The 20,230-nt window shown below is 48.0% G+C and overlaps 2 protein-coding genes across 3 annotated transcripts in view; one reads left to right on the top strand and one right to left on the bottom strand.

Moving 5' to 3' along the window:
- The first annotated feature begins 448 nt into the window (after nt 1-448).
- On the top strand, nt 449-16,508 carry RCC1L (RCC1 like). 2 transcript variants are annotated; one of them, XM_020801640.3, is made up of 12 exons: nt 449-1,163; nt 2,553-2,682; nt 4,627-4,755; nt 5,642-5,708; nt 6,615-6,666; nt 7,372-7,456; nt 9,372-9,553; nt 11,312-11,396; nt 12,379-12,552; nt 13,994-14,079; nt 15,183-15,298; nt 16,151-16,508. In XM_020801640.3, the coding sequence occupies exons 1-11, from the start codon at nt 603-605 to the stop codon at nt 15,258-15,260; spliced, it is 1,629 nt and encodes a 542-aa protein (XP_020657299.3). In that variant the 5' UTR covers nt 449-602; the 3' UTR covers nt 15,261-15,298; nt 16,151-16,508. The 2 variants fall into 2 exon arrangements, with proteins under 2 accessions (XP_020657299.3, XP_020657298.3); XM_020801639.3 differs by having other exon boundaries at nt 15,183-16,508.
- A 2,812-nt stretch (nt 16,509-19,320) lies between these two features.
- The window catches only part of CASTOR2 (cytosolic arginine sensor for mTORC1 subunit 2), a 48,463-nt gene continuing 47,553 nt past the window's right edge, over nt 19,321-20,230 (bottom strand). Inside the window, exon 9 of the mRNA XM_072978439.2 lies at nt 19,321-19,761. Within this exon, the coding sequence (XP_072834540.1) occupies nt 19,696-19,761 (66 nt within the window). The 3' untranslated portion in view covers nt 19,321-19,695. The remainder of the gene's footprint in view (nt 19,762-20,230) is intronic.

Below are 20,230 nucleotides of genomic sequence, written 5' to 3'. Positions count from 1 at the left end.
ACCCACCCATGGGGGTCTAGTCCATGCCAACACCTTCTCCAAGGCTGATTTTTGCTTTCCATGGGAGGGAATCAGATGCTCATATAGTTTTCTTTATTCTTTTTAAATTGACGTGTCAGTAGTGTTTTGTATATTTATTGTTGTCATTGAAAATTAATATATATATTTAAATATATGCTTATTTGGGCAAAGTGTAGAAAAGTTATATTTGGAGACTACAAGACCCAGAATCCCCTATAGGCATGGATGGCCCTGGGGGGGGATCATGGGATGACTGAACACTGAAAAAGCCTCAAAGGCGGAATATCGGCCTGTGCGCCTGCGCCGAACGAGCTTTTACGGCGATCCGCCGTGAACGGGCCGGCGCCGCACTTGCGCAGACGAGGCACGCCGCGGCCTTTGCCTCTGGTGTCATGGCCGCCCCGGGCTAACAGGAGCTGCCCATGCGCAGATCAGAAGGAAGGTGAAAGGGGAACAAGATGGCGGCGCCCATGAGCGCGGCGCTGCGGTCGCGTTTGGCAGATTAGGTGAATCCGAAAGAAGATCAACAATTCGTATTATTATTTTTTTTATTATTGCCTCGCTAGGCAGAAAGGACTGCGATGGGGCTGGATGGAGGGCCGCTTCCAGCCCGCGCGAGGTCCCTATGGGGCTCCCGCCAGGCGAGGCTGATGTTCCCACGGCTACGGAGGGGCCCCTGGCCGGCCTTGCTGGGGCTCCCCCGGGAGATGGGGGGCTTCCTTTGGGGCCGATCCAAGGAGACCCTCGGCCTCCAGCAGGGATCGGCGGGGAGAAGCCCGGGGTCTCCCGGCGAGGGGGCTTTGGGCTGCCCCCGGGGGCTGTTCACGGGCTGCCTCGGAGGTCAGGGTGATCGTCCCGGGGCTCCCGGAGGCCCGGCCCCGAGGCTTCCACCCGGGGGGCTCCCCAGAGGCCTGGCCAAAGCCGCCGGGAGAAGGACCACCAGGGACCTCAGGAAAGCCGACGAGGAGGCCCCCGTCTTCCAGTACGTGGGGAGCCACCCCAAGAGGAAGGACCGGCTCTTCGTCTGGGGCTTCGCCTTCTCGGGGGCTTTGGGCATCCCGACCTTCGTCGTGCCCGACGTGAGCTGGAAGCCGCGGAGAAGGATCCAGCCCACACCCTACCGCCTGGAGGTGGAAGAGAAGGTAATATTAAGGGTGGGTAGGAAGGCGGGATGCCAGTGGCCCACCTTTCCTCATTATTCTTATTAATTAAAAAAAAATATTTGGGGTGTGTGTCAGAAATGGAGAGGAAAAAGAAATGTGTGAGATCTTAAAAGTAAATAAAAAATAAATTAATTTTTATAATTGCCGGCTTAGAGCTGAAAACAAAATAAAGAGTAAACAAAAGACAAAAACAGGGTGGCACTTTAAACGTGGGGCGACCCCTTCTACGACTACTGCTAGGGAAGGGCTCTGGGGCTGCCGTGTTTTCTGCCCAGTTTGGTTACAAAGGTCAGCAGTACCATCTTCTGCTTTCACTTGGCTTCGGTTGCCAAAAACGGCCTGACCCATCGCAAGATAAAAGCATGAGTGCCCTCGAGGGAAGGCATGACGTTTTCAGCAATGAAATACACACAGTCATGAAACGTGTAGAAGGGTTCACATCTTTGCATCCAGGGACACTCCCTCCCAAAGTGAGGGCTGAACATGGTCAAGAGAATACGAGAGATGTAAAAATTTCCAGAAATTTTGAAGCCCTATAAAATGGTTTTGGGAAAAAATGGAAAAAAACCCTTTTTGCCCCCAATTTTCTTACCTCTCCCACCCAAAAAAAGCCTTCCCATTTCTAAGAGATACAGACTGCGGGATGTTGGGGGAGAGGGAAAAGTGATTGAAATGAAACTGGACATTCCATACTGCAACACCGTGTTGCAGTTCCCATGTGAAAAAAACACCTGTAAATCAGTTTGCAGGTGAAAACAGATCAGTCACACAAAACATCTAGAGAGTTTGGGGAAGGGTAGTCCATCTCTTGCATTTGGGTTTCCGAGATGGATGTTTGAATCTTCCCTGGACCATGAAGATAAATCAGATGAACTGGGGTCTGTCCCTGGGTGTCAGCCTTTCTGGAAGATTTTTATAGGGAGTGGGAGGTACACTCTCACTCACATGGATGTTCTGCTTGCCTATGCTGACCAAGCGGGTCATTAAATGGCCGTTTGCCGATGTTCCAGACACGTTTCCTGCATTTATTTCTCTCCTTACCTTTCTCTCTCTGCATCAAGAGTAAGGAACTTGAACTCTGTAGAAATTTGGCCTTCACAGCCTCCATCTGTTGGCCAGAGAACATTTAGACCAGTATTTCTCAAACTGGGGGGGATCCCCAGATGTTCTTGGACTGCAATTCCCAGAAGCCTTTGCCACTTGCTGTGCTAGCCAGGGTTTCTGGGAGTTTGCAGTCCAAGAACATTTGAGGACCTCAGTTTGAGAACCGCTTGGTCTGGAGAGCTCTGTGCTCTTGCCGCTGGCTTGGCAATCTCAAGTATACATTTTAAACCAGACCTTAATTTCTAAATCACTTTGCTTTTAAAGATCTCTTCCGCTGCCTGTGGGTATGGATTCACCCTTCTTTCCTCCAAAACGACTGACATTACCAAAGTTTGGGGCATGGGGCTGAACAAGGATTCTCAGATTGGCTTCCATCCGAGCAAGAGAGATCGGTGTAAGTATGAGAAGGTTGAGGCTTTGCGCCTTGTCGTCCTTCCTGCTTTTGAAGCTGCCTTCTGCTGAGTCAGATCGTGGATCCATCTAGCGAGGGCGAACCTTTTTGCGCCCGAGTGCCCAAACTGCAACGCAAAATCAACTTACAGTGGGGTCTCGACTTACGAACGGCTCGACATACAAACGTTTCGACTTACGAACCACTCTCATAGGAATATATGGACTCGACTTACGAACTTAGATTCGAGTTACGAACTCTTTTTTTCCTTTTTTAAAAAGCTAAGTCATCTTAGGTTAGAGGGAAAAAAGAAAAAATATCCCCCTCTAGTGGCAGAAGGCGGAATAGCAACTTCACATTAGTTTCTATGGACAAAAAGAGCAGATACGGATTAAATGGTTTTCAATGCATTCCTATGGGAAATGCAGATTCGACTTAAGAACTTTTCGACCTGAGAACTGCCTTCCAATACGGATTAAGTTTGTAAGTCGAGACCCCACTGTATTGTTTTCAAAGGGCCAACACTGCAATTGAAACCTGAATATTGAGGTTTTAGTTTATATAAAAAAACTGCTCCTGCACTGCAAGGGTTAAATGCCCCCCCCTTTTTCTTCCCTATGAGCGGTATTAACAAAGAAATACTTACCGGTCCTCCAATCCCCCATTGGGCTAGACCGGTAATAGTCACCATTGCGCCCCTCCACTGGACCACGCCACCAGCAGAGGGGAGTGTCAAAATCCAGGATCAGAGGACGGGTAAGTATTTCTCGATGGTGACTTAATGGCTCGCATGCCCACAGAGAGGGCTCTATGTGCCAGCGGTGGCACGCGTGCCATAGGTTCGCCATCGCTGATTTTAGGCTGATGTTGTTGATGGGGAGACCCCTTTTCCAGCCTTGCTTAGCCTTGGCACAGAGTAAATCTGGATCCTTCTGTTGGCAACACATTTGTGCTTCGTTGCTTAGCCAGCGGCTTATCCTTTCACGTCTGCTGGTCTAAAATCTTTTAATTTTTGATAGCGATCGTTGCTGGTGTTGTTAAGCTTTCTTTATAATCTTTAGTCGTGTTCCCGGACAAGCTGGAGCAGAGGAGGAAATGATTTGAATGGAGCCGTAAAACAATGTATACAAGCAACAACATTTGAAAACTATAATATAATAGCGAGCAGTTAGGTCTCTGGCTGCAGTTAGCCAGAGGTTGGGAGTTCGATTCCTCGCTGTGCCATCCTGCCAGGAGAGCCAGCCTGGGTGACCTTGGGCAAGCTGTACAGCCCCACAGCGCCCCCATAGGAAGGGAAGGGTAAAGCATGTCTGAGTACAGATATACAGTGCTCTCCATTTCTCTACCTAAAAAACTTTGAAATCGGTAACCATGAGTCAGAATCAACTTGATGGTACGGACTGAAACTGCACTTGTCAGTGGTGCAAATTTTGATTTAAGGTCCTTTTCATGTCAGACAAAGGAATAAAATAGACACTGAGCAAATCTCTCTGGGGCCGGCACCCCATTGTGGGAATAACATCACTGAAAAGACTTTTTATAAGCAGTTACCTGGCTTACTTTGAGAAGTGGGGCCACGTCAAGGAGTATCATATCTCTATCCCCCCCTTGTTTTTAATATCCATTTAAATTCTTTAAATTTCCAGCTGTTAGCAGCACCTTAATCTCCCTGAAAGCATGGCATGCTATGTGCCTCGTTCCTGCTTTTCTTGACGCTGTGCTGATTTCCGCACGCAAATTGACCACCATCCAGTTATTAGCAAACTCCCTAAGCCTGTAAATGTGTGACTTTTCTGGGGAATTTTGAACCTGGAAGTTTTTTTCCCCCAACCTTTTAAATAGAAATAATCGGTCTCCTGCTCCTGCTGTGTCTCTGGAGCTCCCAATCATAATGACGTGCAATGCGTTTGCTTCTTCCTTCTTTTCTTGCAAATGTCCGTCAAAAAGCAAAATGTTATGAACATGTTCTGGAGCCAAGCCCAGTTCCTTTGCCCTTGGACAAGCCTCAACAGACGCGGGTTCTGCAGGTGTCCTGTGGCCGAGCGCACTCCTTGGTGCTTACGGACATAGAAGGAGGTAAGCGTCATTACGATTCTCCCCCGAGTTTTCTGTCTTGCTTGGATTGGGGCGCTATTGGTAAAGGTGGTCTACCTCCCTGCTCACGATGTAGTGGTTAAACTGCAGGACTGCAGCCAAAACTCTGCTCACAATCTGGGTTCAGTCCCTGGTAGCCAGCTCAAGGTTCACTCAGCCTTCCATCCTTCCAAGGTTGGTCACATGAGTACCCACCTCATGGGGTGTGTGTGTGAATGTGTAGCCTGCATAGTTAAATTGTAAATTCCCCAGAGAGTGGGGTGGTGTAACAGTCGGTCCTAAGACCCGATTCAGCCTTTGGCTGAATTCACAGCCCTGATAAGATCCCCCCTTTTTTTCAAGCTGGGGAAAGCAACAGTATTGTCCTCTCGATGTTTTAGACGACATCTCCCATCGTGGTTGGCAACTGGAAATGAGCCACGATGCCCGCCTACAGTCATAGGAAGCTGCTTTCTGCAGAGCCTGACCTCTGCTCCATCAAGCCATATCCTGTCAACTCCTACTGGCAGTAGCTCTCCAGTATATTTTGCCCAATTCCCCACCCCCCCCGCTGGCTCTACCTGGAGATACTGGGGATTGAACCGTGTACCTTCTGAATTCGAAGCCCATGGCCTGTTACTGAGCTGTCCCCTTGCCCTGTACAGAAACCAGATGCTTCCCCATTCATGTATTAATTCCCCATTCATGTGAAATCAGATAGGGATGTTCAGGGTGGGATGGTGGCTGTTTAAAGTGTTTTTGCTCATGGAAGGAAGTTGTTTAGCCTTAAGGGTACCTAAAGCATCCTTCTCTAGTCGGTCTTCCTTTCTGTCTTTCGTTGTCGTCGTCCCTGATAACTAGCTCACGGTGTCATCTGTCTTTGTTCCAGTCTTCAGCATGGGCAACAATTCCTACGGACAGTGTGGCCGGAAAGTGGTGGAAGGGGAAGTGTACAGGTGAGAGACGCTTATTTTCGATCTGCCCGGTTCCTCCGATGTAGACCTTTCCTAGACTCGTGGTTCCCGGGGTGGAGGTCGGGCGGCGATGAGAACCCAAATGTTTGGGAAGGGGTCTGCTATTCTTTAATGGCATTTTCTAGAGTAGTTTTGTGAGTCTGTCACTGAGTCATAGACGGATGTATAGACCCTTTTGCCTTGAGTCTGTTTGTTCACCCAGCCGAGTGGTAGACAACGTCGACTTTCAGAAATTTCCGGTGAGGTCCGACTAATCTTATATTCGTTTGCTGCTCTCCAATCCGGTTTCTTGCATTACTCGTAAAGTGGCCACAGACTACACAGCCACTGTAGCTTGCCACAGTCTCCTGACCACGTAAGGTCTTCGAGTTCCCCCTTTCCCTGTTAGATATTTCTTCTTTATTTTTTACTTTCTAGGAGAGTTGGGGGGTTATATACTGATGGTTATAGGTGTCTCTTAATTTCATCATATATTGAGTGACCGGTGTGATGTTTTAAAAGCTTTTATATCCTTCAGCGCCGCGAGCTAACTTAGAACTTCTCTTTTTTTTTTTTAACATCAATTGACATAAGAGAGCCAGGCATGATGGTGACATGTCTTGTCCAGTGTCTCTGATGTTATGTGATTTTATCTCTAAATGATGTATTTTTATCTTCCTGGTCATTGACCATAATATATAAAAATAATAACTTCAACGGCCCTGCCACAGCTTGGAGCAAATTGCCAGGAAAGTGGGATTTCAAACGTAAGAAGCTGAACGCAACTGCTTTAAAGCTCAGTCAAACATGAAAATCAGTTCTACTTCCATTCAAAAAAAGAAACCTCTTTCCTTCTTGGTGTTCATTGATTGAAATTTTTTATTGCCATCTCTTCTTGGCGAAACACAGCGAGAGCCAGCTTGTTAACAGATTGCCGGCATTTGAAGACCGTGTGGTCCAAGTGAGTAAGATTCCCTCTCTTCTGTCCAGGATATGAATTTTTATCGCCTTGCATCCAGGGTGGGTTGGATAAAAGGGTGGGGCACAAAGAGGGCTCCGGATTTAAGTTAGAACTGTTCATATCATTAATTAGGCCTTCAAACATGGATTTCAAGCTTTTAGAAGGGAGAAAAAATAGAATAATAAAGGATTATATCATGTGGAGGATGGTGTGGCTCAGTGGGCAGATCGGATGGGGGAGAGGCTGTAATCAGAGTGCTTTGCCTCTTTTTTATGTTTTATAAATACATTTTGTGAAATGAACTGTTCGAGAGAGCATTTGAGCCCCAAGTACAGCTGGCGATGGTGTGTTCCCTTTTTCACTTGGCGTGTGTTTTGTGCGACTCATTCTCATCACAAACAAGGGGTTGGGGGGGGCCCTGCACGTATCATTGGAGTAAAAAAATAAATTAAGCAAAATTTTGCAATGCTGGCTTCTCTTCCAAACGATGCCATCTCACCTTCCCACTGAAAAAGAAGGCTTTTTCACTTAATATTTTGTTCTCTCTTTTTGTGAGCATTTTTTTGGTGGCGGGGCCAGGATCAAGGTTTTACAGGAGGCGATGCAGCCCTCTGAGATCTTGGCATTTTCTCTATCTTCCTGCCTCCTTCTGCCTCCCACGTTCCTTTTATTTCTCCTTTCCTTCTTTTCTTTCTCTGCCTTTAGGTTGCCTGCGGGCAGGACCACAGCCTCTTCAGAACAGAGAGAGGAGACGTCTATTCCTGCGGGTGGGGAGCCGATGGGCAAACAGGTAGACTGTTTGAGGTGCCGGGGAGGGGATGTGCGTTAGGTGCCATCCTGTCAAAACCAGCTTATCTCAACCCTAGCGGAGCCTTAAAAGTAAGCGCGATATTTATGGCGTGCTTTCCCCAGATCCGCCCTCTTGAATGTTCATGGCTGAGTGGGGATTCGAACCCCCATTTCCGGAGACCTAGCCTCTCACTCTGTCCACTGCATTGCGCTGGTTCCTCTGTCGGGAGCTCCTTTTGAATCATCTCCATGGGGTGGAATCATGGCTGCGACCAGGGAAGATGGCCAGAGGCTGCCTCCGGATTCAGAGGCAGTGCGTCTCTGAAAGCCATCTCCTTGGGAGTGATGCTGAGGCTGGTCCCATCTTGCTGATGGGTTTCGCATGGAAACCACCACGGGGGACTCCTTTTTCTCATATTCTCATGGCCACCGTTGTCTGACTGCAACCTCCTTAGTAGAAGGAGCGCTAAGCGTCTTCTCCTTGAGAAACAGCTGGAGACGAGGGCTCGATCCTGTTGCCCTGTCTAGGCAGATCGTTACTCAGCTGCTTTTATTTGCTCCAGTGGTCGAACATCTGCTTCCACATGCAGAAGGGCGCTTACAGGGAAGATGGGGGGAAAAGCTAGTTTCCCCTTTCCTCCAAGGCTAGGACTAAAGTAATGGATTCGTTTGATGAGCGAAGAAGGTGTCTTTGACACCTTAGGAAGAATTGGGCAGTAAGCGCTGTTCCAACAGTGTCATGGACACATGGATTGTTGACGGTGGTTCTCAGATCGGGGTTGCCGGATGTTCTCGGACTGCAACTCGCAGAAGCCTTCACCATGAGCTGTGCTGGCCAGGATTTCTGGGCATTGCAGTCCGTGAACATCTGGACACCTAAGTTTGAAAACAGCTGTACTAGGAGACTCCTCACGTCCCTTGTAGGTCTTCAGTCCTATGACCCTGGTTCCATCAACGTTGCAGGTCCAGACTACGGTACCTGGAAGTTAAAAGATCTCCCAAGGCGCCCTGGGGGGAGGGGAAACCTGTTGAAGGCCCCCCCCCCTTTTATAGATTGAATAGTATTTATTGTTTTGTTATGTGCCTTCAAGTTGTGTCTGAGATATAGCAGCTCTTGTGGGGTTTCCAGTGTACAGGAGATCTTTAAGGAATGGGTTTACTCCTGCCTCCTCACCCTGAGAGATTCTGGGCTGAGATTTGAACTCAGGTCTCCGGAATCCTAGCCTGTCACGCCGCTCCACTAGCTCTCCTACAAGGATATCGTTTCTGGGTTTGCTACCTGATCTTCACGAAAATCCCCTGGGCTGCTGCTGACGTTAATTGCTCTCTAGCGCTGATGGCTGAAGTCACATCAGAAATGTCTAGCTGTTGTTCTCCAGATGTTTTTCCTTACCTCCACATCTCGGCATTCCTAGGTGGCCTAGGCCATGGGGAAGCTTTCTGGGAGTTGCAGTCCTAAAGCGTCTCGGTGGCCGCCGTTTTCCACGGCTGGGCTCAGTGGGTTGGAAGCTAAGCTTCTGCCTACAGCCCAAATTCAAATGCCTAATATAATTATTATGCTAAACAAGCAACATCGTAAAAAGCATAAGCCTCTATTTCATGCAAGGTAAGTTGTTGGCATACTCCGTCTCTCAGCGTTCTCCACCGTTGGCTGTGTTGGCTGGGGCTGATGGGAGTTGTAGTATGGGCCACACTTTACGCTCTCCTGTGAAAGGTGCCTTTCTAGATATTAGCCAAAGTTTGGCTCAGTTGTCTTTTTTGGGCTTCAGCTCACGGGTGGGTGGGGGATTATGGGCTTTGTAGTCCCAACCGATGACTGTCCAAATTAAGCACCTGACGGCCAAGTTTAATGTCGGTCTATGTAAGAATCTTCCCCTCCTTGACCTGTTTCTCTCTTCCCCCTGCCTGTAAATCAGGACTTGGCCATTACGACATTACAAGCAAGCCCACGAAAGTAGGTGGCGACCTTTCCGGCGTCCGGATTGTTCAGGTGGCTACCTACGGGGACGGCTGCCTTGCCGTGTCGGAGGATGGTGACCTCTTTGGCTGGGGGAACTCCGAATACCTCCAGCTGGCTTCTGTTTCAGACTCAACCCAGGTCAGAAGGTACCCCGAAGGCTGTACCTTTTTGTGACTGGTGGTGGTGATGATGATGATGATGATGATGATGGGGGAAGCTTCGTCTCTGGCAGTGGCCAGAGGTGAGATTTGTTCCGCTACCCAGGCTGTTTTGTTGGTCCAAGAGCTGCCTCCCTAAATATCTCCCCACCCCCAAGTTTGCAAAGAAAATATTTAGAATCTTTGGTCTCTCAAGTGGGAGGCTCAGAGCACCAGGAGAAGCTGTCCTCCTCTGAAACAAGCGTGGGGCAACCTCCAGAGGAGGCCCATCCCCTTTTTTTCTTATAAAAATGTTTTTTAGGAGTAGGAAAAGCTCCCTTGCACCCTCTAGTGGCCAAAATTTTCTTTTAGAATTACATCCTGAAAAATTTAGGGTGCGTTGTGTTGCCTTCCAGAGTGTTTTGGCATTATGTTTATTGGCAGTCTAGTTTGAAGATACGTTGCTGTCATGACAGCTTTATCCCAAAACTGATTTGGCAAATCAGCATCTACCAATACGCATCTTGCCATTTCTAGAATATATCTTCGTTCCCCCCCTCCGGTGCTCTGAGTTCTGCCTCCTGTCATCTGAAGAGGCCGGCCACAGAGACTGGCGAAACGTTAGGAAGAAGAACCTTAGGAACACGGCCAAACAGCCCGGAAAACCCACAACAACCAATTTTATCTATCTCATTGGAGTAGCAACTGACTACAGACGCCATGGTAGTCTGGATGTCAATATCATGACCTTTCTTGATGATATCTTCTTGGGCTGCCTCACGTCGCCTCCGATGGAGGTTGTGTAGGGAGTAACCCAGCTTCGATAAATTGTGAAAATTTTAGCTGCCTCAAAGTCCCTTTTCTTCATCGGCCAAGGAGACATATAATAAACTCATAGCGCTTGGACTTATTGTTATTTGTCATACATGCAGTTTTTTATTTGTTGACAGGCATGTTTATTATAATAAACAACAATGTCTCACATCCTAATGCTATTGCCCATTTAGCCCCCGTCTCGCCCTCTCTGAACCCAATTAAAGCTCGGATTTTATCTGACTCTTAATGGTCACCTTTTTAAAATGTCTGTCTGTCTGGGTGCTAGACACATTCTGATTGGTCAGAATGCTTCACCATGCAAATGAAACATCCCAGTCCATTCACATATACATATCTACGCATACTGTGTGGCACATTTAGATATAAAAGGTAAAGGTAAAGGTTCCCCTTGACAATTTTTTTTGTCCAGTCGTGTTCGACTCTAGGGGGTGGTGCTCATCCCTGTTTCCAAGCCATAGAGCCAGCATTTGTCCGAAGACAATCTTCCGTGGTCACATGGCCAGTGCGACTTAGACACGGAACGCTGTTACCTTCCCACCGAGGTGGTCCCTATTGATCTATTTGCATTTACATGCATTCGAACCGCTAGGTTGGCAGGAGCTGGGACAAGCGACGGGCGCTCACTCCGTCGCGTGGATTCGATCTTATGACTGCTTGGTCTTCTGACCCTGCAGCACAGGCTTCTGTGGTTTAGCCCGCAGCGCCACCACGTCCCTACATTTAGATATACCAATGATTAAATAAAACCTCTAGGTGTGATCCCTATGCTTAAGAGCGCAGCTATGAAGAGGACAGAATAGAAAGCTTGTGATGGCCAAACAACCATAAAGCCAGTTTCTGGGTGTGTAGGATGATGATGATGTTCCCTTGGATCCCTTCTCTTGCAATTCTTAAAAATGTACACGCTCCCATCCTTTTGTAGGTCAATGTGCCGAGACACCTTCCCTTCAAAGTCGGGAGAGTGAAGGAAGCAGCTTGTGGAGGGACCGTCAACGCTCTTTTAAATGGTGAGGCCATCTTGGAACTTCTCCAGAAGTTTGGTTCATTTAAAAAATAATAATAATATTGTGGCCGCTACAGGATCTGTTTGCTATAAACTTTTTAAGGGTTTAGGACCTCGATATTTTCCAGAATGTCTCTCTCACAAATCAGGAACCCGTTTCACTAGTTCTTTTCAGTCCACGATGCTAAAGGTGGCTGCGAGGAGAGAGGCCAGAAAAGGAATCAGACTTGCTTGGTGGTGGCCCCCGTTCTCTGGAAAAGGGTACAAGTGGAGGCAGAGCAGGCTCCTTCCCTCCTCATGTTCAGGAAACCATTATAAGCAGAACTCTTCAAAGCTGCCTTTAGCAACGGAGTCTTCTCTGTTTATTTATCCCTGGATGTTCCTGTCACCTCCCAATGACTGTGGAAGGACTCATAGTGACCCACCATGAGGTATAATCATCATGCTGACACTTTGCATTGCTGTTATCTTCCCGATTTGCTCCTGCCCCCTCCCAGTCTATAACTATCTGCCTACTAAGCCCTCAGTTTATACAGCTGGTGAAGCAAGTTCCAGTTCATGAAAGCTGATGCTCATCAAAATTTATTAGCCTGCAAGACTGCTGGCTTTGTTACTCCCCTCGCTATCCAGACATGTGTAAAACAGGAGTAAAGGAGCAGATCAGGAGGTGTGTTGGTCTGGAGGCCCCTCAATCAACCCCATTGGCTGAGTTGTTGTGATGTCACAGAAGGTCTGTGCTGCTAGAGCAACTAAATTGGTTTGCAGAGGGGTTTTTCCCAATTCCATTCCTGGCTCTTTTGGGCATCTCTTCATGGGGGCTGCACATGCTCAAAGTTATGCTGGTGTTTTGTGCTAGTTTTGTGCCAAACCTTGTCCTGCTCAACGTTGTTGGTGTCAGTGTCCCATCTGATGGGGCTGGTTGGCTTCCCGTAAAAGACGACACATAGTTTCATCTCCCTGTCTCTCTTCTTTGGTCTTCATCCCAGAGCAAGGCCACGTCTTTGTATGGGGTTATGGCATCCTTGGTAAAGGACCAAAGCTAATGGAAACGGCCAACCCTGAGATGATCCCACCCTCCCTCTTTGGCTTATCGGACTTCAGCCCGGACGTCCGCATCGCTCGGATCCGCTGTGGACTCAGCCAGTTCGCTGCTGTCACTAGTAAGTTTCTTCCATGTGCTCCCCGGGATGTCTCCATAAAAATAAGTCCCAATAGGTTCGGTCACAGTTATTTCAGACTCCTTAGGTACGACAGTAGCCTTGGACTAAACCATCTGTGAAGCCCGTCTGTCTTGTTCCAAACGTCTCCACCCCATTCAGACCTCCTCGTCTCCCGCAGTTATACTGCATCGATTCCAGATTCACCCTTTTCGGCTTCTGTCTGCAAGCCAGAGTTGTTTTGCTTTTCCAACGATTGGCAGAAACAAGAGCTGTTCATTGGATATGGATTCCATGTTCCTCTGTGTTTCAGACTTAAGAGCGGGATGTTGGTCTCAGAGCCTCTCCCAATGTCTCATTGATTAAATTGTTGGGGCGTCATGGAATGTTCACCAACATTCCAACTGCCGAGAAGCTGAACTGTACCAGCTCTGTAATGTTGAGACACAGCTCATCTCTTGCAAGTGATTTAAAACCTTGCTGGACAAGAGAAAAACATGTGGGGCCTTAGGAACTCAAAGAATTATGTGTCAATAGAAGGTAGACGCTTGAATCCTGCAGTAGAGAAAAATAGTGTTTTCTGGTGAGACACCAGCAACAGGGCTAGGATCTTTGGCTTCTTTCTTGCCCTCTGAAGCCCTTTCTCATACTCGAAATGCTATTTGAGGAACGAGTGCAAATTTTTGGGGTGTTTGGGAGAGGTTTCTCAGGGGGGAAAGGAAGATTCTGCCCCTCCTTAAAACTGCGTTCTACTCTTGTGCAAGCAACATTGGAGGAAGACCACGTGGCTTGGCAAAGACGGTCCGCAGAGAAGTAAAAAAACTGGACAAGGGCTTCCAGAATTATTTCACGGACTTCATACCTCTTACTGCTGTCCATAGGAACACTAGAAATGGTGCCTATTTAGTGGAGCCTGTAGGGGGCAGCAGTGCCAAAGGAAGAGGTTGCTGGTAATAAGTGTTTTTTCTCTCCCCTCGATAGGAAAAATGGAGAGATTACTGAATTTTTTTTAAAAAAAATACTAGTACAATCCTATTCAAATGATGATTGCCTTGTTTGCTTCTCAATGACCTAACCCAAAAAGGGGGATAAGCCATGTTATCCCTGTACGCAGTCTGAAGGCAAGCAAGCTTCGGAGATAGGTAGTTTTACCTAGTGGTTGGAAGACAATTGTGTCCTCAAATTACGGTTGTAATTTTTTTGGGTGGGGTGGGGGAGTTAGTAGTCTTGCCCACCCTTGCCTCCGGGTTGTGAGAAACAAAGGATTTTAGCCTGCTGTTCTTGTTTTTCATTTTTAAACAAATGGGGAGACTCTGGAAGTGCAGGAAGGCCATGAGGGGTTGAGGGCATGGGCTTCAGATGTTGTGAAAAAGTGAACACACACACCCTGCCCCATCAAGGGTGCTGGGAGTGATTATTTTGTGGTGTCCCTCTTGGTTTCCAGACCGAGGCGAGCTCTTCGTATGGGGCAAAAACGTGAGAGGGTGCTTGGGGATCGGAAGAATGGAAGACCAGTACTTCCCGTGGAGGGTAAGGAGAACCCCTTGGCGCGATCGGAGCCTATGAAAGCGTTTGAACCTCTTGCTGGAGATCCGGACAGGAGTTATGTGCTAAGACTCCTCTCGACTGACGGCTGGTTCTGACCATGAGAAACTGGTTGTGTTTTGAATACCATGGTGCCCCGCATAGCGACGATAATCCGTTCCGGAAAAATCGTCGCTATACGGATTCGTCGCTATGCGGAACAAAAAAGCCCATAGGAATGCATTAAAACACGTTTAATGCGTTCCTATGGGCAAAAAACTCACTGTTCTGTGAAAATCCTCCATACGGCCGCCATTTTCGCTGCCCGGTAAGCGAGGAATGGGCGCGAAAACACTGCGGGCAGCCATTTTTTTACCCGGAAGCCATTTTGGAACCATCGATCAGCTGTTAGGAAAATATCTCTATGCGAAAATCGGTAAGCAAAACAGCTTACCGATCATCGCAAAGCGATGTTTTACCCTTTAAAACATCGCAATGCGATCGCAAAAACGATCGAAAAAAACATTGCTATGCAGATTCGTTGTTAAACGGGGTGCCCGTTATGCGGGGCACCACTGTACTGCGCTAAAGAAAGCTAGAATGGCTCGTTCTGCAAGGCCACATGAGGACCACCTAAAAACTCAACACCTCCTTTTCATTGCCCTCCCCCAGCCAAAAAGAATCAACCCCCCCTGAAACCTGCATATTTGGCTATTTGAAATCTATTTTCCCCCCTTCCCTAGACTTAATCGTGTTCCATCATCAAATTGATTCTGTCTTATGGCATCACTTTCCAGGGTGAGAATACTCAGAAGTGGTTTCCCATTTCCCTTCCTCCTGGGGTGCCCTGGGATGACTGTGCAGCTTGCCCAAGGCTACCCAGGCTGGCTGTACTTCTCCACGGGGGCCTCGAATGCCCAAATTCCAACTCCTCAGCCGGAGACCCAAACCGCCGAGCTATCCCTAGACTTCCGTGGTGGAGCTGGTCTGGGAAGACGTTGGTTGGGCTGAATTAAAAACGGAGGGCGGAAAAGGCCTCGCGGGTTTTGTGGGACGTCTGCGGACAGAAAAGGGATCCTAATGTAAATTGGTCGGTCTTTCTCATTTAGGTGACAGTGCCGGGCGAGGTAGTGGACGTTGCCTGCGGGGTCGACCACATGATCACCCTTGTGAAATCCTTGGTTTAGCTGTCAACCGAAACAGCCGGAGCCAGCCAGAAGCGATGGTATGATCTGGCGATTCTTTTCCAGCGGGGCCCGATTTCCTGGGCCTTTCATGACGGGGCTGGCCGATCCCAGAACGCTGAATCGGGGGGGGGGGAGCGCGCCTCCCGGTGAAGCCCCTCCAGAGACAGTGGTCTCCCTTTCAAAAGGACCGTGAACACAGGTACAAGACTTGTGCGCCCCTTGTCAAAAGCGTCTCCCCTTCTGCACGCAACCAAGCGCCCCCGTTTTTTGTGGGGAGACGAGAAATGTCCGTTCAGCTTAGCAAGCAGTTGCCGCCAATATCAGAACAGCCGGGAGCCAAGACGCTGACGTGCTGTTTTTTGTCTGTTTTGATCAAAAGAATGGCGTTGACTATAAAAAAAAGAGTACATTTATAGTATTTTCCAAAGATCATTTCAAGAAAAGGATAAACCATACCCCCTCAGATTAATTTCCGACAGCTGTTCATTGTATTTCCAAACAGCGCCTTTAGATTTATCGTAATGAAACGAAGGAGCAGCCTCTTCAAAGCAGCATGTCCCTTTAGTTTAGGAGTGGTGGATTAATTCACAGGGCCAAATCTGGTTTTCCTGGTACCCCGTTTCCAGCTCTCGGATGATCAGGCCTCCTCCCTCAAGATATATATTTATATAATAATCTTAGAACCACAGATCATCCAGTCGAGCCGCTGTCAAGGAAGCCCAGCAGGGGAATCAAACTCCCAACCTCTGGCTCTTCACTTAAGAGACCTAAACCACTGAACTACCATGGATGTGTGTTCTTCTGCCGGTTTCTCAGTTTTTATGGTTCTCCCCTGCAAAGGCTTATAAATAAATATTTCTGGGTTTTTTTTTTAATTTTAATATTGTCAGCCAGCAGATAAGCGAATCCGTGGATACTGGTCCCACAGATAGAGGGTCCTACTGTGCTTCTTTAACACGTAAGCGGTCACCGGAAGTCGGTAATTCTCAGGCGGGTACCCACTTTTATTAATGCTGCTCTCGTAAACCTCCACCGTGAGAAATCCGTTCGGTTTTGGACGGCCACGATGCCCAGCTGCAATGCTCACAGATTGCCTTCCCTCCTGGAGGAGAAGACTGCAGGGAGCAGTTATCAGTAGCCAGGATAACATAAGGACGCAGCTGCTGTGTAACAGGGCCTCCCCTGTTCCATCTTTAAAATAATATGTTGGGGATACCGGTTATTTAAATAAATAAACGCTGAGTCACAGGTTATGATTTTAAATTTAATGCATTATGTCCAAGGTCTGCTTCAAGAGTTGATGGCCACGTTCTCCGATTGGTAGAGGTGTGTCCGGTCGGTAATTCTCTGGCTCCCTTTTACTGGAGAGAGGCTGAAGGGTAGAGGTGTTTCTGGATCGAAGCCTCTAGAATTCTGGAAGCGTCAAGTCCAGAAGCACTAATCTCCTCCGTTCTGGTGGCGGCTGAAACTCTGGGTGTTCTGAACGCAGACCCTAACCCTAACGGAGTTCCATGGATAGGTGGATCAGAGGAATACACAAGGGGACATGTCGACCAGCCTCTTGTGATGATGGATAGCTCAAGGGGGGGGGGGTCTCCTCTCTGTTTAAATACACAAGGGGACATGTTGACTAGCCCCTTGTGATGATGGATAGTTCAGCCCCCACCCCTTTAAATCCAGTACCTGGTTCTATTCTAAGCAAAGGCTTATAACTTTGGGTCTACTTTGAAGGCTACCTAGAAGTTTCTGGTGGTCCACTGGAAGGGAGATACAGGACGCTGGGTTTACATGGCCTTGGGGAGTCTGAGGTAGTTGAGCCTTCCTCCTGTCGCCTTATGGTGACATTTCTCTGTTTTTACTTCATCCTCCCCCAAGAGATTCACTCTTGGGAATTGTGTCCTTTTAGGGGAAAATGCTGGTGACGGTCAAGTGGACTTCCGCCCAGCGATAGCCACCCTTCTGTTGGAACGATGGCAGTGTGAAGCGGCACAAAACAAAAAAAGCACGGTCCAGCCCATGCCCAGAATGAGTTTGGGGGTCCTCCGACCGGCACCCCAAAACAGCCTTGCAAAACCTCAAAACCACTTGTATAGCCCACCCGTGTGCTTTTGGTAATTTGGAGCAGGATTTCGGCTTCAGTGGTGTCTGGAGGTGTGCAATCTTAAAAAGAGCTGGGTTTTGGCAATGGAGGGTCCTATTCTTCTCTCTCCTCCCCTTTTAGAAGTGCTAAATTGCTTCGTGCGTACAAAACACCAAAAGAAGGTATTTGCCCTCATGACGTCCTCTTGTCTGTAGACCAGCTTGCTTGAATTATCTTAGGGAGCTGCAGCTCCATTTGAATCGTGGGTCATAGAATCATGCAGCTGGAAGGCACCTAGAAGGCCATCGGATCAAGGCAGGGATCCACATCCAAAGCAGATTGGATAGATGCTTGTCCAATTTTCTCTGGAAGGCCTCTAGTGTTTGGGGCGCCCACCACCTCCGGAGGTCATGGGTTCCGTTGTTGTACTGCCCTGGCAGTTCAGAAAATTTTCCTGATATTTAGCCGAAATCTGGCTTCCTGTAGCTTTTGCCCATTATGTATCCTGGGATGATCAAGAACAGATCCTGCCCCTCCTCTGTAGGACGGCCTTTCAAGTACAGTGGTACCCCGCATAGCGACGTTAATCCATTCCAGGATTAACATCGCTATCTGGAAACACAAGCTATACGGAACGTAAAACCCCATAGGAACACATTAAACTCCGTTTAACGTGTTCCTATGGGGGGGAAACTCATCGGTAAGCGAAGATTCCCCATCCAGTCGCCATTTTCACCACCTCAGTAAGCAAGGGCAGGGCGCGGAAACGCTGCGGGTGGCCATTTTCTGCACCCGGCGGCCATTTTGGAACAGCTGATCAGCTGTTTTCTAAACATCGCAATGCAAAGATCAGTAAGTGAAATGCTTACCGATCATCGCAGTGCGATGTTTTGCCACCTAAAACATCGCAATGCTATCGCATTAGCGATTGCAAAAAATGTGTCGCTATGCGGATTCGTCGTTAAATGGCGTGCTTGTTAAGCGAGGCTCTATTTGAATAGAGCTGTCCTGTCTCCCTTCTGTCTTCTTTTCTCAAGGCTAAACATACCCTTTTTAAAAAAAATGTTGCCCTCTGAACTTGCTCCAGTTTGTTGGCATCCTTCTTAAAGTGAAATCCAGAACTGGGCAGAATACTCTAGGTTGGTGGTTCTCAGAGATCCCCAGATGTTCTTGGACTGCAATTCCCAGAAGCCTGCACCCTTTGCCGGGCTGGCCGGGATTTCTGAGAGTTGCAGTCCGAGAACATCTGGAAACCAAAGTTTGAGAACCTTTGCTCTAGGGCAGTGGTCCCCAATCTTGGGCCTCCAGATGTTCTTGGACTTCAACTCCCAGAAATCCTGGCCAGCAGACGTGGTAAGTCTTCTGGGAGTTGTAGTCCAAGAACATCTGGAGGCCCAAGGTTGGGGACCACTGCTCTAGAGGAGGCCCGGCCAGTGACAAATAAGAGGGGAATGATTACCAAATGCATGTTAAAATAGTATTTGCATTTTTAATCACACCCACGTGCCAGTCCGGAATTGCTAGGAGTCCGTTCCAGACTTAACTGGGCTCCAGGAACACATCCATGGACCCATGACTCTTTCCTCCTTTCAGGAGTGCCTCATGCCAGAAACATATTATGGGGATGTAAAGAGTGGCCTGATCCATGCTTCGGGAGTTCTGTCCTCTTAAAAACCCCAGTGTGTAAACCAGTTTCAAATCTTGGCATCTTGGAGGAGCCAGAAGCTATGATTCCAGATGTAAACGCTAAGCTTTTCCAGACTGGCCAGTTTCTTTAGTCCAGGGACCCCCCGGTGGATCATTCCACGCAGCTCGCATCCAATTCTGCCCTCGCTGGTTCTGGATGCTCTCGTCTCCAGGAGGAGCAAAAGGGAGAAAACTGGACCCGCGGCTCATTCATCCTAAGCCCATGAAACGAAAATACAACGGGCAGAAAAGGGGTGGGGGGGAAAAAAGCAAGAAAGGAAAAATCAAATGGCATAAGGATTACATTTTTTTTTTGCTTCAAGAGTTGAAAGTCAGAAAACCTTCACAGTTTTATAAATCTCACGATTTCTTCCTTGCCATCCCCATTTCTCCAATGAAGATTGGTTGGGTGTGTGTGTTTTTTTAAAAGAAATGATTCTTTTAAAAGCTCTCCGAACTTCTCTGCCTATTCAAGCAGTCTTTTGACTCTTCGGTTTCTTCATGGCACAGCAACGCTTCTCCCACGCTCGCTTCTGGAGTCGTAATATTAATAACAATTAAAAAAATCCCCCCTCTTCCCCCACCCCCCCCCACAAAAAAGCCCCCAGGAAATACTGAGAAAAATTCTTTGTGGAAAACGCAAGTCAGCTACCCCTCCGAGAAGGTTTTCTAATGTTTTCCGGCTTGACTAAGTTGGAGAGCATTAATAACACCGTTGATGTTTTCTTCCGGTACCTGTTAAGGAAAGAAAAAGAAGAAGAAAAGGGGGGGATGATCAAGTTACTTAATTGGAATCCATCATCATCATCATCATCATCATCATCATCATCATCATCATCATCATCATCATCATCATCATCATCATCATCATCATCATCATAGCAGCAGCAGCAAGTTGTCAAGTCAGCTCCAACTTACAACAACTCTTTCCAGGGTTTTCAAGGCATGGGGTACTCAGAAGTGGCTTCCGATTCCCTTCTGGGACTGTGCAGCTTACCCAAGGCCACCCAGGCTGGTTCTTTTCTTATAGGCCCAGTAGGGAATCGAACTCCTAATCTCGGGCTTTGCAGCTAGATACCCAATTCACTCAGCTATCCAGCCAGCTCAGAAGTGGTTTGCCATTCCCTTTCTCTGGGACTCTGCAGCTTGCCCAAGGCTACCCAGGCTGGCTCTTTCTCCCAGGAGGCCCCGTGGGGGAATCGAA

Source organism: Pogona vitticeps, chromosome 7, assembly GCF_051106095.1.
Source record: "Pogona vitticeps strain Pit_001003342236 chromosome 7, PviZW2.1, whole genome shotgun sequence".
Taxonomy (NCBI): Eukaryota; Metazoa; Chordata; class Lepidosauria; order Squamata; family Agamidae; genus Pogona; species Pogona vitticeps.
Note: the sequence above shows the minus strand (reverse complement) of the source record. Positions and strands in the feature narration are given on the sequence as shown.

Bases quoted from the DNA above. Each gene is read 5' to 3' on its own strand.
- RCC1L (XM_020801640.3), top strand. From the start codon at position 603: ATGGGGCTGGATGGAGGGCCGCTTCCAGCCCGCGCGAGGTCCCTATGG. The intron at 1,164-2,552 runs GTAATATTAAGG...TTGCTTTTAAAG, and splicing joins GCCTGGAGGTGGAAGAGAAG to ATCTCTTCCGCTGCCTGTGG. The intron at 4,756-5,641 runs GTAAGCGTCATT...TCTTTGTTCCAG, and splicing joins GCTTACGGACATAGAAGGAG to TCTTCAGCATGGGCAACAAT.